Source organism: Sinohyriopsis cumingii, chromosome 5, assembly GCF_028554795.1.
Source record: "Sinohyriopsis cumingii isolate HCF-2022 chromosome 5, ASM2855479v2, whole genome shotgun sequence".
Lineage (NCBI taxonomy): Eukaryota > Metazoa > Mollusca > Bivalvia > Unionida > Unionidae > Sinohyriopsis > Sinohyriopsis cumingii.
In genome coordinates this window covers 88370278-88385944 of record NC_142965.1, presented here as the reverse complement: position 1 = coordinate 88385944, position 15667 = coordinate 88370278, and the positions used below count along the sequence as shown (strand labels likewise).

Genomic DNA, 15667 nt, shown 5'->3' with positions numbered 1-15667 from the left:
ATTTTTTAACTTGTTTAACAGATTTCAAATTGACTATAACACTCTGAATTCATGAAAAAATCGAGAGTTTATATTCTAGCTTCCTAGACTTCCTTGGCATGAGCTCAACCGGTTTAGGATTAAACTGGTGGGCTGTTGACGGGCGAGCGAATGTGTGCCATACCAACACACCGACTAAATTCCTATTTTTTTATTTATTAAATTTATTGTAAAAAATAACAATGCTGACGTCAATTTATCTTGAACTCCCCCACCCCCATGTAAACAATTGTCAAATTTCTTCAAACCCCCTCCCCCCCCCCCATTTTGTTGACATAATTAATGGACGACCCCTTACACTTGACCTTTCTCGACTGCAGTATAATGATATCATTGCTTTTTCAATGTAACTCTTTTAAATGTCTTTTATATTAATTACCTGTTATCTTGTTTAAACATAAATATCTTGGAAGTAATATTTCCCTGACTTATTAAGAACCGGAAGTGTATATTTGTCCTTCCAGTCTGGACATTTGTGCTTGCGTTCTTGATTTTGAAACTTCTCCTCCATCCGCTATAAGTAACTACTTCAAATTCTGATATATTATTGGGAACGGAAATTAACGGTGTCATGTTTTAATTAAACCCTTGGCCTCAGAGACTGTGGATGTACAATCGAGTGTGTGATACCTGAGAATAACGCAACGATAACGTTGCGGATACTACCAGCAAATAAGTAAAACAAAAGTGAGTACGGGGAGATATGACGAAACGTATAAATAAGTAATGTAATTGGAATTTTTGGAATCCATCCAAAGGAGAATGAAACAGCATTTCCCCATATATTGACTGTGTAGCAACTTTGGTGATAAAACAATTTCTAAATTGTCCTCGGTGACAAGTTTAGACAGACGTGTAGAATGTCGTGGCATGTTCTTTTACACAATTGCGCTAATAGGTAAATTTAAATGATGTGTGCTTTATATACATTGTCTGGAAAACTTTAACATTTTGGATTGCATGTGCTCTTCTAATCTGTCTATCATCTATAAAAAGCATTGGTTAGGGTGAAAAAACTACGATTAAACAGAAAAGGCAAAGAAAACATTGGTAATAAGAAAAAACGAAAAACATCTTGGTTAAGGAGATAAAGGTTTTGTTTGAGAAACAAAAGCATTGGTTGGGCAGAAAAAAGCATTGATATGCATTGATAAGACAGAAAATGCTTTGCTTAGACCAAACAAATTGAGTAGGCAGAAAAAAAGATCGTTTAGAACTCATTAAGACAAAAGACGGAGAGGAAAATGACAGTAGTAAGAGAATTTATCACTCCTTTTACAATCAACACAATGAAACACTTTTTCGGTTTCATCTATTTCTTTGCTGATGTCTTTATTTATGTTTTCTATATGTATGTCTTACGTTTCAACCTCTTAATTTATATGTAATACTTTCAAGTCGATTCTAGTTACTGAGTTACACTGTTGACATAACCACTTATTTCTGGATTTGTTCCACATAGTAAATAACATTTATACTGAAGATAGGGGTTTCTCCACTTTCATTTCAAGTATCTATTACAGTTCCTGGTTTTCTTATTAGCTGGTTTAGTGGTTCATTGGTGTTAATTATTTACATCTCTAATTCATCAGTATGTTACAAAGGTTGTTGCGAACTGCTGCATTAAGGTTTATCAATTGCTGGTATCCGTTTGTTTTCATCTTTTGCCCAGTCGAAAGACTTGGGAACGTCATATCCACCGTTATCTTTGGGTGCATAAATTTTAAAGTCATATTTAAAGTAAACGTTTGAAATTTGCATTGGTCATTCTCCTATTTCATGATAAAAGCAATTTGGGTCCCTTAAGAAACGAATAATAGGAAAACAAGCTAGAGGTAAACGTACTTTCCCGAAACTAGAAAGACCCATGTCGAGTTAAAATTGTTAACTTGGAAAACGTTGACATGAAGGTAAATGAGCCTATAAAATGTCACATGTTCGTGTAGCTCAAGCAAAATATGTTACTGGATATGTAGGCATTTTAGTGTTTTAGCAATTGGTAAATTTTACGAAACTTTTATGCCTGATCAGTCATCTCGTGAATAACCATTACCATTAGCTACTCTAACAAAGGTTCAGCAAAATCGAGGATGGTCAGCAAAGGACAATGTAAAAATAATACGTGTCACTTGAGACATGCAACTGTAGTGGTCATTTATAACATGCTTAAAAATGTAATGTGTCGAATGGGTTCACCAACAAAATATGAAAGTCGAGGAAGTCAATACGATGATTAGTCCAGTTTCGTTAATAATGCATACTAGTGAACCCAAGAAGAACTAGATTTCAATGTTGAAAAACAAACCGAAGAAAACTGTGCAATCAGTGCAGACAAAAACAGAAACGGACAACTGGAAGGTATACTAATTTTGTTTGAAATACTAAATCCAAACATCCTAATTTACACACATCAATGAGATAGAAAATGCCAGCTGCATGGTGTTTTGTATCATACACCGCCTTTAGCTATGTCTCAGATAAACAATGGAATAAATTTTAGGTTGCTATAGGTCAATCAGATTAAGAATGAATTGGTGAAAGAGGCGTCAGAAATAATACAAAGCAGTATATAAGCCTTAAACGTGATCTTGCTTATGATAGCGACTGTTTCAGGTGCGATAAGTGTTTCAGTTGTAACTTGAGGAATCTCCGGAGTAGCAAAATAATTAATAAATCCTCCGACTTGTTGCATGGTTTGTGCAATTATAATAAGGTTTGTATTTACATTTCTTTTGAATGAGTTCATATATGACAAAGTCTTTAAAAGCGATGTGAATAGTAACAGCTGTATATGTAGGTTGGACGCTGATGATAATTAGATGATTTAGTTATTGTGTGATAATGGCCTCTGTCACGAGGAATTTAATTTGATAGATACTATGTAATACAGATCCAGAGGAGTTAAAAACGCTTTCATGAAACAAACGGTTGTCGTAAAGGGAGGGAAATAGGTAAGTGCGAAGCACGTTAAAAGTAAATGTAAAGTTATTCTCTACAAATATAAATATAAATTGTCATCGACATATTCCTTGACAAAGAGTTCTGATAACACAAATGTTAATCTATCTACGTCATTGTAGTGAAGAAATTATGATATGGTTCCAATTAACAGAGAAAACAACATATCATATTATATGGACTATAATGATTAAGCAACATCTGTTGTTAATTCCTGATAGTTTCTATAGCAACTAAGTGTCCATCAACAAAGTCAAAGCTGGAATGACAAAGAAGAAAGTAAGCCATACTCCAAGCACAGATTTGATAATTTCGCCGATAAGATCAATAATCATTTAGCATTCGTAACAATGTATAACTCTGTATTGTTGAGATTGACGTGCCAAATATCGATACAAATATCTGCATTATTGGATATAGTTTGTGTGTTTTATTAAACCATTCATTTCCAGCGATCAGAATGATGACACAGAAGAATTTTATAATATCTATATTTCATCTTTGTTGGATTATCTACCTGTCAGAAATGTTCTTTCTCGTGATCTTGTTTCATTGATCGTTAATGCCGATTACACGCAACTCCAATGATGTTCAAATGCACTACCGATCTAGGTTTTAAATCTGCCGAGAAAACAGACTCTGGGAAACAAATCCCAGACTAGAGTAATCTTACTAAAGTTAGTTTAAACTTAAATTACCGCATAGTTACTAATTCAGTGATTTTCTAAAACAATCCGATGCAGCTACACATTTGAAGTAACATATGTTGATAATCCAGTAAGTACAGTTTGGATGGTAATACTTTCATAGTCTGAATTATATTCAAACACAGAGTGAACCAGCTGACAAACCATTTCCAGTTTCTGAACACGGTGGGAATTAAAAAACAAGTAAACATCAAGAATTCCAAAAGCAGATTGTAAATGATAGGCAAAAGATCTTAGACGAGGAAGAATGTCTTTAAACATAGATTTAATGATTCATTGAAGAATAGACAGACACTGCAAAAAGCATACCAAGAGTTAAAACATCCATCAAGACTTACAACCCATTGCAGAAAGGTTAAACGGTGAGAAAGATGTATTTCTGAATTTACATGCAAAGCCAAAGGCCAACAAGAACAAAATAAAAGTTTCAGAACGCATTATCAGAAATATATGAATTTAGTTTACGATTTACCTATCACAGATTTAAGTGATACAAATCAGGACGCCAAGAGATCAGAACGTGCCACATCTCAAAAAGGAGCAGATTGCTTGCAAAGAACAATCTAAAACTGATGCAAGTCAATATGACGAAATTATTAAAAACTTCAGAAAAAATTAGATCATCCTGAATAATTATTTACAATAGATACAGATGCATTCAAGACTGATATGAAACAAATAGACTCCGGTAATAAGTGAAATGTTTTTGAAGTTAAAATATAAGGAAGCAAACACAATAGAGATATCCGAACTAAACTTAACAAATGAATGGTGTGAAAATACGGCATTGTACGATAGCATGTATCTTGCAATACAATTTTCGCATGGTTTCTAAAATTACTTATCGAAATTTAAGATTATATATGGACCAAGAAATCATATTCCAGTTAGGTAAAGGAATGAAATTTGTAGAATAACTGGCGTTAGGTATATAATCTACTCCAAAATTATATCCCAAAATATTGGGCGAAACTTTTAAATCTAACTATGCTTCATTGCGGTCTGTTAAATACAAGTTAAACACTATAGATGCCTGATCACAATATGTCATTCAAATAACAAAAAAAGTTAGGTTGTTGCATAATGTTTATGAACTTGTTGACGGAAGGTCAAAAGATACCAACCAATGTTATTATTTGCACTGAATCTGAACAGACGTTATACAGTGTAAATGAAAAACGTACATCCTATATAGATGAAGCTAACGTTATATTAGATAGACCAGGAAAGACCGAACAAATCGATATAACAAAATATGATCAATCAAGAAGGCAATATCAGAATTTGTATCCATTAAGTGGCGTAGACACAAAATTGGTGGAGGTTTATCATTCACCGGAAACGGTAAACAATCACCAAGTATTAAACATCTTAATCTAACGTAGTCTTGCGTGACGCACATTTCAAGTTGTTTTAATCCTCACCAATATTTGCAAGAGGCAATATATAAGTTAGGGGCTAATATCATAATTACATCTGGATTATGTTACATATGTCGCGCTGTATTGGGTAATAGTTCACGCATCTGTAAGAAAATACAAGATAGTGCAAGATGTTATCAAGGATAAACTGAGAAAATTGAGACCAAAAGCGGGTAATAAACAAATCACTGGCACCGAAGGCATTTAGCTTGAATTATAGGAAATTAAATTTAAAATACAACTTGTTTTCCAGATACTGACATATTATTTCCGGTGTATTCATTGTGTCTTTTTGTTCTGACATAGAATTCAAACATTATCAAAAACATCCCTCTCAGCTGATGCATATAGTAACCAATAGTACAAGATGGAGAATATTTGTATCTTCTGATTCAATAACCATTTCCGTTAACTACAGGTACCTGGACGGGTTTCCTATTTTCTATCAGAAGAGAGAATTAATTATGGAGCACCTAATGCAATTTTAATAAATACTACACTCGATCATCTACGAATGAGTTTAAATAAAGCCAGTGTGTTATTTAAGGCATTCAAAATAACTGGTCTGGAAGAATTCCTAATCTGGTAGATGACCAGATCACAAATATGCCATCACCACCACCACTGGCAATAAGTTCATTTACACCATCTTTAATAATGACCAATTAAGGAGAGACAGCAACTAATGGTAGAATAAGAAACGGTCAAATTATTTTTGTAAATGTCAATGGCTTTGACAAACTTTAAATCTAAGGATCGTATTTATTTATTCATCGTTATTTATACCTGATAAAGTCAATTAACAACATTAATAAATAATGAGAAATACACGAGTTCTAATTTGTAACGAATCGACATCGGTCTTCCAAAATCTTTTGTATGTAAGACAACAATGTCAATGACAGCTAAAGATAAAATTAACTTTGAAGCATTGCACATCTATCCATCTATATTAACCGTCTTTGGTGTTTGTGTTTAAGATTATATTTATCACTACATATAAGTAATAGGTTCTGACAGTGGTTATAAAATTGCAGGATTTACTGACCGGGTGTTAGACCAATTGACATCAGATGCTAACAATGATTGTGATTTCGTTCCACTTGCCGACGAATATCTGCGTCACAGTGGTGTTACCAGACCTCCATATACACTAAAATATAAATTTGTTAATCTGATGTGCCAATAATAACTCGAGGTCAGCTTGGTGTTATGGAATTAGCTCGTGAAAACGCTCAATTGCTGAATGCACCTATGACGCGAAAACAATCCCGAGTTGTTTCTACAGCGAGGAAGTAAAATTCACCGCTGCATCCGCCTCGGTTATGTTCACAGTGATTACGTTACGCCAACATTGATTCATTTGAAACAAAAACGATCTCGACTGTTATTCAGCAAGGACGAACTTGTTCGCGTAACATATTTTGGACGACTGTGATAATGATTGTTTCTGACATCATTCACTAGTGTAATCGGTATGTTTTTAAATGAAAAGAATTTTAAACCCCCAGAATAATCAATCGCCGATGATTTAAATATTTCCCAAGCAGACATTTTCTTATTTTCAATGATTGTAAGACAGGTGTTCCAATTAAAGGGTAATTGGTTAGAAGTGTGTGGACGTGCTCCACCAGATCTAAGTTGGACTGTCGAACAATTTTACTACACAATCACGTTATTAATTGAAGAACTATGATGGGCCCTCGATGTTACCGACGTGGCAAAAATATCGAAGCCTAACTGCAAATTGAAATCACCAAGAGAAACGCGCTGCTTGTAAAATACTACCGTGCATGTCTTTTCGATAATGCCATTTATGGAATCTGCGCGGCAGCAATTGTTGGTCTGGGTGTCACTTGAATTACGACAACAACAACCATAATACGTGCATCAATCGGAATTGTTGTTCGAGCTATAAAAAAAAAACGTTATTGCGGGTAGTGCTGATAACATAAGTTCGATACGGCTACAGTCACGAGTACGTATGTATTCAGAACATCTTTCAGCGGCACATATTAGTCTCAACACGATCAGTAAAATGTATTCGGTGACTATCGAGGATAAAATATTTAGTATGGTCGAGTACCTGACAGTGTTGACAGAAATGGAAAATCACAGTCACCTTCAAGCACAGAAATGGAAATGAATGGTAGCAGATTTACAGACAATAAAAGTAGAGCATAGCGTCTGCCTTAGTAGTGTTATATGCGTTTAGTAGTGTTATATGCGTTTAGTAGTGTTATATTCGTTTTGATGGTTACTAATCATGGTCACTGCGCCTATCTTTTATGAGAATGGCCACTGTTTGGTAAATTAATTTCGTGGATTATCAAATCCATGGTTGTACAAAGTATGTGGCTCTTTTAATAAAATGAATAAAAGTCATGGGGGATGGAAGGCAGTGACTCACGTGAAACTTAAAAAGGCACAAAAAAATAACTTCTCCACTTTGTCACATAGTAAACCTTAGAATGTGGGTTGGTGAGGAAGATTATTTACAGCCAAGGGTGAATGGGAAGCATTAGGTAATTATATAACAACAACAAAGTCCAGAGAAAAACGAAAAATTATTCATTTTCACTACACAAACATTTTATACCAATATATTTTGTTTTGCTTTGAATCGAATGTTTCGTCAAGTTTTGAATCGAATGCAATGCATTTGAACATATTAATCTTCTAAAATGGTTAATAGTTGGAATGCATCCAGAAGTATTCAATTTTCTCTTTCTCAATTTATTTGTACGATGGCAGATGCTTTGCAGTGACATTCTAATGACACATATGGTCCTCCTTATAAAATAAACCCTAGAGCAGAGGTGGGCAAACTTTCCAGTGCAAGTGCCGCATACACAAATTTACACCTTGTCGCGGGCCGCATAGTTCATTAAGTAAAATAATTAATATTTGAAATAGCAAAAACAAAAGGTTTCTCTAAATAACATCATTATTAATTTTCAGTTGTTAATATTTGAAAACTTAAACTTCAAAAGAAGCACATTTATTTGATAAACAGAGTTAACATAAACAGAGTCAGTGCGAATGATGACTTGTTCCTAGGCCGCATGAAAACCCTTGGCGGGCCGCATGAAAGCCCTTGGCGGGCCGCATGCGGCCCGCGGACCGTAGTTTGCCCACCCCTGCCCTAGAGGGTGGTTTGGAGGGAACATGGGTAAAAGCCAAGAGTGAGAGGCAAAAAAACGGTAATTATGTTACTACTATCTCTACTACTACTAATATTACTATTACTAATACTGCTACTACTACTTCTACAAATACCACCACCACCACCACCACCACCACTACTACTACTACTACTACTAATAATAATAATAATAATAATAATAAAAAGAAGAAGATAAAAAGAAAACCTCTCTTATTCAGCCCTGGCCCAGTTATCTATTGTTACACGTTACCATGCGAAAATCGAGAGAGAAACGAAAACTTTTTCGTTTTAAAGATTAGCGCACTATGGTCACAATAATCTAAAATAGTTATAATTCAAAATAAAAAACAAGGAAATAACAAAATTTCATTGCAAAACAATATGTGTTCATATTTCTTCACCAATTCCCAAGCATTTAATGGCAGACAAACTTGTAATGCTAATCGCACAATCCATCATTGGTATGGCTCATTAAAGATATTATTTTTGTTCAGACATTTTTTAAATTTAGAAATGCACAGAAATTAACATCTACTCATCTAAGTACATTGCTATTCCTGATTCAAACGACAGAAATCATGACAAATAGAGTGAGAAATTAGAAACTTTTAACTTCATGAAAATATTTTTCTCCAAATATCAAAACATTATCTGCATTTTTTTACGCATCGTGCTACAGGGTACACGGCTCCTACAGGATCAACGGATAGTACTTCCTGCTCTATAGTTTTCAATGTACAATAATAATATTAACCTCTACATACCATCATTTACTACACTGATAAGCGGTCGTGCCTCCTACGCACGAATATCAATATGAGTCATTATGTTACATCCTGCTTCGGAAATATGTAGTTGGTCGAAGTGATATGGGGGTTGGTGCGTGCGGGCAATGCGAATGGTGACTTAAACCGGAAACTGGGGTTAGAGTCTCATTAGAATATGAATTAAAAATTATCTAACCTGTATGGTTAATATTCTCTCTCTCTCTCTCTCTCTCTCTCTCTCTCTCTCTCTATATATATATATATATATATATATATATATATATATATATATATATATATATATATATATATATATATATATATATATACAATCTTCTTTCCGTTCCCAAACATCTTCGCTAGCCTAAGCTCCCATTACCCTATCTACCTCTTGGCAGATCAAACAGCTGTATAAGTCCTTTGTCACAGCGACACAATATACAGAAATCTGGAGTGGGAGAGAAATAGAATTTGGGCTGGATGAAGACTTGGAAGATGAACTTACACCAAGTAACCTACAATACTATTGTTCGTCGTAACGGTATGTGTAGTCTTTCCTTGGGACTTATCCACAGTGATTATATAGTCAATGATGCAAAGCTGCAGCAGCCTGTAGACACCATACAGTAAAGTTTTGGCTACGAGGACACACATACTGTAATTTAATGTTTTGTTTGTTGATGTTCTTGTTCCTTAAGTAAATTATAATCTTCTAAAAATCGGCTATTATTAACTAAATATGAAAATGTCCAAAGGACTCTTCCCCACCCCCACCCCACCCCCGTCTCTCTCTCTCTCTCTCTCTCTCTCTCTCTCTCTCTCTCTCTCAACCATCGTAGTAAGATACTGGTGAAAGGTCATGAAAAGGCGAACATAGCGGATTTAAGCTTGTGTCATAGGACGATATCCACGGACCTATGGATGATGGTAAAGTTAATTCAAACCGACCGAACAAGAAGAGAGAGAGAGAGAGAGAGAGAGAAAGAGAGAGATTTATGGTCATTAGCAATGTTAATTAAAGCGGAATAATGACTTAGATCAACCATAAATATAGTACAATATTTCGTCTGCTTTGTATGGCTCAGAACTCTGGTTTAATATGTCATATCAGGGCATTGAATCAATGGAGAAAATGCAACGATATTTCGCTCGGAGAGTACAAGGTTTCCCTCAAAGATCGCCTATTGGATCTACGGCATCATGCTTGGGGATGATATCAATGGAAGCTCGCATAGATAAGCATAGATATATATTCCTTGGTCGCATGTGTAGAATATCAGCAAACTTAACTGCTGAAAAGGTTTTCCTCTGGGCTGTTGGAAATTTGATTTTTGACCCCCAGCATAGCTAGAACTCTTTTATATATGATATAAATACTGTACTCAAAAAGTATGATTTAGAAGACTATCTCAACGACTTTATTTTCACTGGAAAATTTCCAGACAAAATAACATGGAAAAACTTAATTGGGACAAGAATACAGATATTTGAGGAGAGAAAACATGAAATGAGTATCAGAAATCCATCAGAGGGATTCGGTAGATTTTTAAAAATTAATCCAGGACTAAAAATGCATCATCTATGGAAAATAGCTTACACTGAGTCAAGCAGAAAAATGGAATATGGGACATTAATTCGTATTGGAGGAATGCAAGCAAGACCTGGACTGTGTCCCCTATGTGGCAAAATGAGTCATGACCGTATTTTGCACATTTCGATGAATAGTGCCTTAACCTCAGACGACAGAAACCACTTGATGTAAAGTCTATTTTCGTATATGCCTCCAGTGATTTACCGTGATTTCTGTGATCAGATCGATGATGTTATACTGATTATACTACTTGGTGGTTTAAATGATATATCAGAACGTTTAGAATTTGAGGCATGAATAAATATGATCAGACTATCTACCAAGTATTTCATTAAGATAAAGGATATTATATATTCGATTCAATAGAGAACTCACTCAGAATTTAAGGAAAGAAATGCTTGTACTGGATTGCAAAGCGATTAGGAAACTAACTATTTTTGTTGTGAGGATACATTTTCAAATGTTCTATCGTATATATATCTCTATCTAGTTTAGTAATGATTTTAATGTATTTATTCGTTTGCAACTGGAAATAATTCAATAAGTAACAAATCCACTTTTTTTTGATTCTATGTATTTAATTGCATTTCTTTTTTGTCTTAAAATCTTCAGAAAATGGAGGAATAAAAGAATATCATCTCTCTCTCTCTCTCTCTCTCTCTCTCTCTCTCAACCATCGTAGTAAGATACTGGTGAAAGGTCATGAAAAGGCGAGCATAGCGGATTTAAGCTTGTGTCATACGACGATATCCACGGACCTATGGATGATGGTAAAGTTAATTCAAACCGACCGAACAAAAAGAGAGACAGAGAGAGAGATTTATGGTCATTAGCAATGTTAATTAAAGCAGAATAATGATTTAGATCAACCATAAATATAGTACAATATTTTGATTTCCTCTCGTTGGCTCGTCATATCGCTTAATTTCTATTCACACTAATTTCCATGCGCCGGTACGTGAATGGCTGAGCGTTGTGTTCAAGCATGGAACCATTTCTTTGTAGTCTTCTACTTTCTTCATTCAAACAATCTTTCATGTTTAAATCACAAGTATGTTTAATATTGATTTAATCAATATGAATAAAATATAAACTCGTAAAAAGAAAACAATCAACTTATCAATATGCAAAGGTGATTGTAACTAACCACAAAAGGCACAGAACTACATTTTGTAGCGGACACACTCGACAGGGATGTGAGGAGTTTATCCACTTGGTCATTACATAGTTACATGTAGTCAATCTTAACTCCGTTCAAAGGGCAAATATGTATATTTGTATGCGATATAAATGAAATATAGGTATAGTATGTATGTTGTATCAATGATATCACTCTCGCTGTATGAATTTGCCCTTAAAAAGGAAACTCGGCAAGCCTCGTTTCATTTCAATGAAACATTTATACATCTTGTGGTATATCAGTGATACAACGGCTGTCTATGCCCTATTTCGCGAAGAAGAAATGCACAGCTATTCTGAAGAATATGATCTCACCACAATTCTGATACAGACTTTGAATATACGTAAGTGTACACTCTCTCTCTCTCTCTCTCTCTCTCTCTCACACACACACACACACACACACACACACACACACACACACACACACACACATTCTTAACGTTAGAAATAATATAAATATATCTCCTCAAAAGCGGGTATGGCCATATTGAACCCAGAAATAATGTTGTTGGTACATGCCAGATGATTGTTTTAACAGGGACAATGATATTTAACTCGCGTCTCTTGTATTTCTTTTTAGATAGAAATGCAGCTAGTGTGTATTGCATTCCTAGTGGTTAGTATAGCCGTGACGAGCACAATGTGCGGAAAAAATTGCTCCAAGACAGACGAAGCATGCGAATTCTACCTTGAACTAGACCACCATCTGACCATGATGAGGAATCAGGATCTCGTGTTTCCTTACAATGGGCATATCTACAAATATGATGTCATAAATACTTCCAGTGCAATCCCGGTTGACATTAATGACGTTATAACAGCAGACGGTTTTGAGCAACCTCGATTAGTTGCTGTATTCAATAATACTATGCCTGGACCTCCAATCATAGTCTATGAGGGCCAACAGGTAATTGTGCATGTCAAGAACAAACTCAAGAGTGAGTCTGTAACCATTCATTGGCATGGTCTACATCAAACAGGGACACCGTGGATGGATGGTGTTCCATTCGTGACACAGTGCCCAATACTCCCCGGTCAAACATTCATATATACATTCATCGCCAAGCCAAAGGGAACATTTTGGTACCATTCACACATGGCCAGTCAACTCACAATGGGAGCATTCGGGGCTTTTATTATTCATGAGAAGAGGGAGGACAGCGCCATGCCAGAGCATATAATGACCATACAGGATTGGAACCATGACTGGGACGCAGACATCGATTACATGAAAATGCTATACGGAGTATTTGAGGAAAGGAAAAAAATCGATCCCTCTACGTCCATAGATGGAACTAAGTTCAGTATGTTCATGATGCAGTCAGGTTTAATTAACGGACGGGGTCGTTACTACGACCCCCGCACAGGCCAAAATAACGGAGCACCCTTAGAGGTTTTTCAGGTACAACAAGGACAAGTTTACAGGTTCAGAGTAATAGGATCAGGAGCACTGTACCCGTTCCGAATATCGGTAGATGAACATAATATAACCATCGTCGCGTCTGATGGGTTTGATTTAGAGAGTGTAGTGGTTGAATCTTTCATTATTTATCCTGGCGAGAGATTCGATTTCATTTTATACGCAGACAAACCGGTGTCAAATTACTGGATCCGTGGTATAACTCTTGAGGCTGGTAAAAATCATACAGCGGAAGCCATACTGCAATATAATGGAGCTCCCATCAAAGATCCAGGTACATCAAGGCAATCGTGCACCCAGAATAATCCTTGCATTGTTTTGAATTGTCCATTCTCATATTTTCCAGCTCCCGACAACACGAGTTGCATACCATTTGACCATCTAAGAGCCAAAGATGATACTGATCCCGCTCCCAACATTAAACCTGGCAAATTTAAAGAATTCTTCCTGAACTTTGCTTTTCCAGGAACATCATCGACTCCTGCTTCAGTGAATGGTCTTGCTTTTGAGCAACCGTCTGTGTCAGCAATGACTCAGCCTCAGGAGTTGTACTCTTCATGTGACAGGCCGGACTGCGGTGAGGAAAAGGTTTGTAGGTGTACGCATTCCATAAGTGTTGACTACGGTGACACTGTGCAAATGGTTCTGTTGAATATGGGCAAAGGAAAAGGATGGTCGCATCCTATTCATCTGCATGGACACTCATTTTATGTTGTAAAAGTTGGTTATGGACGATACAACGTAACTACCGCTAGATTTATTGAAGACAACTTAAATATAGATTGCAGAGGAAATCCAAACCGCGATTTGACTTTCTGCAATAATGCCACATGGGCAAACACAACTTGGCAGGGCGGAAATGTGCCAGGACTTGAATTGAAGAGGCCACCGCGGAAGGACACAATAATCGTGCCGACGGGATCATATGTAGTGATACGGCTACGGGCTGACAATCCAGGCCTCTGGAATTTCCACTGTCATGTAGATCTTCATAATGTAGATGGTATGCAGATGCTACTGAACGAGTCCTTCAACAAGATCCCCAAACCTCCAGTGGGGTTTCCTATGTGCTGGAACTATCCTTCTGACTACCGTTCAAAGATGGACTGGAATACTGTTGATGATGACTCCTGGAGTACAAACAGTTATAGTAAGTATACATTTTTAAACACATAATGAATGTGCCAAAAATAGTTTCATGATTTCTACCCAAAGAATATTTTCTTTGCGCATCTTCCTCTTAAGTAGAACATGCTAAATGTAAAGAAAATTTATTTCCGTAATTGAATACATCCCACTGGCATCAAATCAATACATCTCCATAGGAAACCTAGCAATATTGTATTTTATACTATAATGCCATTTAGGCCTAATTATTTTCATTTACTGACGCTTCGGATGTATTCCTTGTTCTTGGTATCGTAGTGATAACATTGTCTTTCTATTTCAGTGATATTAGTTACAAGTCAACAAATGTGTATAGATTCTTCTACACGACAGAGACTTTTTAAAATTTCCTTTTTATTTAATAATGAAATTCTTACAGACCTTAAAGCATTGAAATGTTGCCTCAGTCTTTTAATTTCCAAGCCGTATTTTGGGGTTATATATTGTCACCTTTGGCAGTTTCAACACTGTTTACTTGTCAAATATACAAGAATTTATAGAATCGTAACTTCTAAACAAACTGAATATTTTATCTCCTGTTATATTTTTCAGAGGCCATCATTGGTGTTCTTGTGGTAATTCTCTCACTTGAGTTCTTTGTGATAGTGGGTATTTGTATCTATTATCGGAGGACACAATCCATCAAAAGTGGCGACAACACTCCTCTGACACACTCAAATCCTGGCTATTATTAAAATGGACCACATTTGATATAATTATAACTTCATTGTTTGTACAGGTTTCTTTTCATTCAATCATGCATGTATGTATTTATGACAATGAAGGCGGTTTATTGTGCATGTTTCTACAAAATGGTGAACAACTCTTCGTTGATATTTTCTAAAATATTGAATGGGTCCGCTACTATAAAATAACTTTCTCCATGGAAGCTCATGAACAGATTATGCCCTAAATAAGACACCTACTTGTTAAAAATATAAATTCGGAACCTGCTGTCAGAGAGAATAAAAGTAAGCAACTATTTCAAAACTTACTACACACAAAATAATTAGTTTATTTATGCAAGGGAATTAATTCGTTCAGAAAATTTTAGGAAGAGACGCTTCCTATATTGACTGTTGAGATACACAATCCAACCAGACCCGATTTTAACCGTTACCGTAAGGAAGTCTATGGATGTCGGTTAAAGGTCAGATTTTGCATACCGTGAATATAACTGCAGCATGCTGTTGTTGTTTTTGTTGTTTATATTTTGTTATTGTTTTGGGGTTTAACGCAATAAATGCTA

At 35.7% G+C, this 15667-nt stretch overlaps 1 protein-coding gene across 5 annotated transcripts in view; it reads left to right on the top strand.

The window, feature by feature from the left end:
• LOC149799701 (multicopper oxidase 3-like) overlaps nt 1-15154 on the top strand; it is a 16404-nt gene extending 1250 nt beyond the window's left edge. For 2 of the 5 annotated variants that reach the window (XM_089959064.1, XM_089959065.1), the window contains 2 exons: nt 12412-14401; nt 14971-15154. In XM_089959064.1, coding sequence (XP_089815190.1) covers nt 12418-14401; nt 14971-15113 — 2127 coding nt within the window. In that variant the 5' untranslated portion in view covers nt 12412-12417 and the 3' untranslated portion in view covers nt 15114-15154. The other 3 variants (XM_089959067.1, XM_089959063.1, XM_089959066.1) reach the window with 3 other exon arrangements.
• The last annotated feature ends 513 nt before the right edge of the window (nt 15155-15667 follow it).